Source organism: Gavialis gangeticus, unplaced genomic scaffold, assembly GCF_001723915.1.
Source record: "Gavialis gangeticus isolate Ggan-Ray unplaced genomic scaffold, GavGan_comp1, whole genome shotgun sequence".
Taxonomy (NCBI): domain Eukaryota; kingdom Metazoa; phylum Chordata; order Crocodylia; family Gavialidae; genus Gavialis; species Gavialis gangeticus.
This window is the reverse complement of record NW_017729031.1, coordinates 95,775,302-95,775,936: the sequence shown is the minus strand read 5'-3', so window position 1 is coordinate 95,775,936 and position 635 is coordinate 95,775,302. Positions and strand designations below refer to the sequence as shown.

The window sequence follows — 635 nt, the reverse complement described above, 5'->3', positions numbered from 1 at the left end:
GCATCCAGATGGGGCAGCGTGGTGGAGTGAAAGGCATTCGGGGTATCCTTCTCATCAGACACGCTGGCAGTATAGGGGACAGGACACATGGAGACTGGCAGCCTCCACCCCAAGAAAGCCAGGGGGAGGGGGCTGTGCTGTTATGGCCCCTGGCACCTGCTGCCTGAATGGTAGGAGGAGGGAGTCTCCATGTCCTGTTAGCACTATGGACACATGGAGGATGACGGAGAAGAATGGTGGGGTAGTAAGGGGGGTCATAGAGAGCAGGGGCTAGGGCGCAGTAGGAAACAATGGAGTTAGGGGGTAATAGAAGGCAAGGGTGGGGTAATAAGGAGCAGGGGTAATAAGGGGTAGGGGCAATGGTGGGGCAATAGGGGGCCATGGGGGGCGGTGGTGGGGGCAATAGGGCCTATGGGGCAAGGGCAAGATAGAGTCGACTCCAAGAGGGTAGGCGAGGAGGGCGGAGTCCTCCAGAGCAGACGAGCGGCGGTTCTCCCTCCGGAGAGCGGACCCCGCCCCTGGCAGCGCCGGAAGTGCCCCCGCGGATCATAAGCGGGCCGCACCGGCAGCGGCGCTCAGTCGGCGGCGGGATGGCGTGGGTAGCGGAGCTCTCGCTGCTGCTGCTGGCGGCAGCC

At 63.1% G+C, this 635-nt stretch overlaps 1 protein-coding gene across 1 annotated transcript in view; it reads left to right on the top strand.

Moving 5' to 3' along the window:
• The first annotated feature begins 590 nt into the window (after positions 1 to 590).
• Positions 591 to 635, top strand: part of CTSF (cathepsin F) — a 28,571-nt gene continuing 28,526 nt past the window's right edge. The window contains exon 1 of the mRNA XM_019522892.1: positions 591 to 599. Within this exon, the coding sequence (XP_019378437.1) occupies positions 591 to 599 (9 nt within the window). The remainder of the gene's footprint in view (positions 600 to 635) is intronic.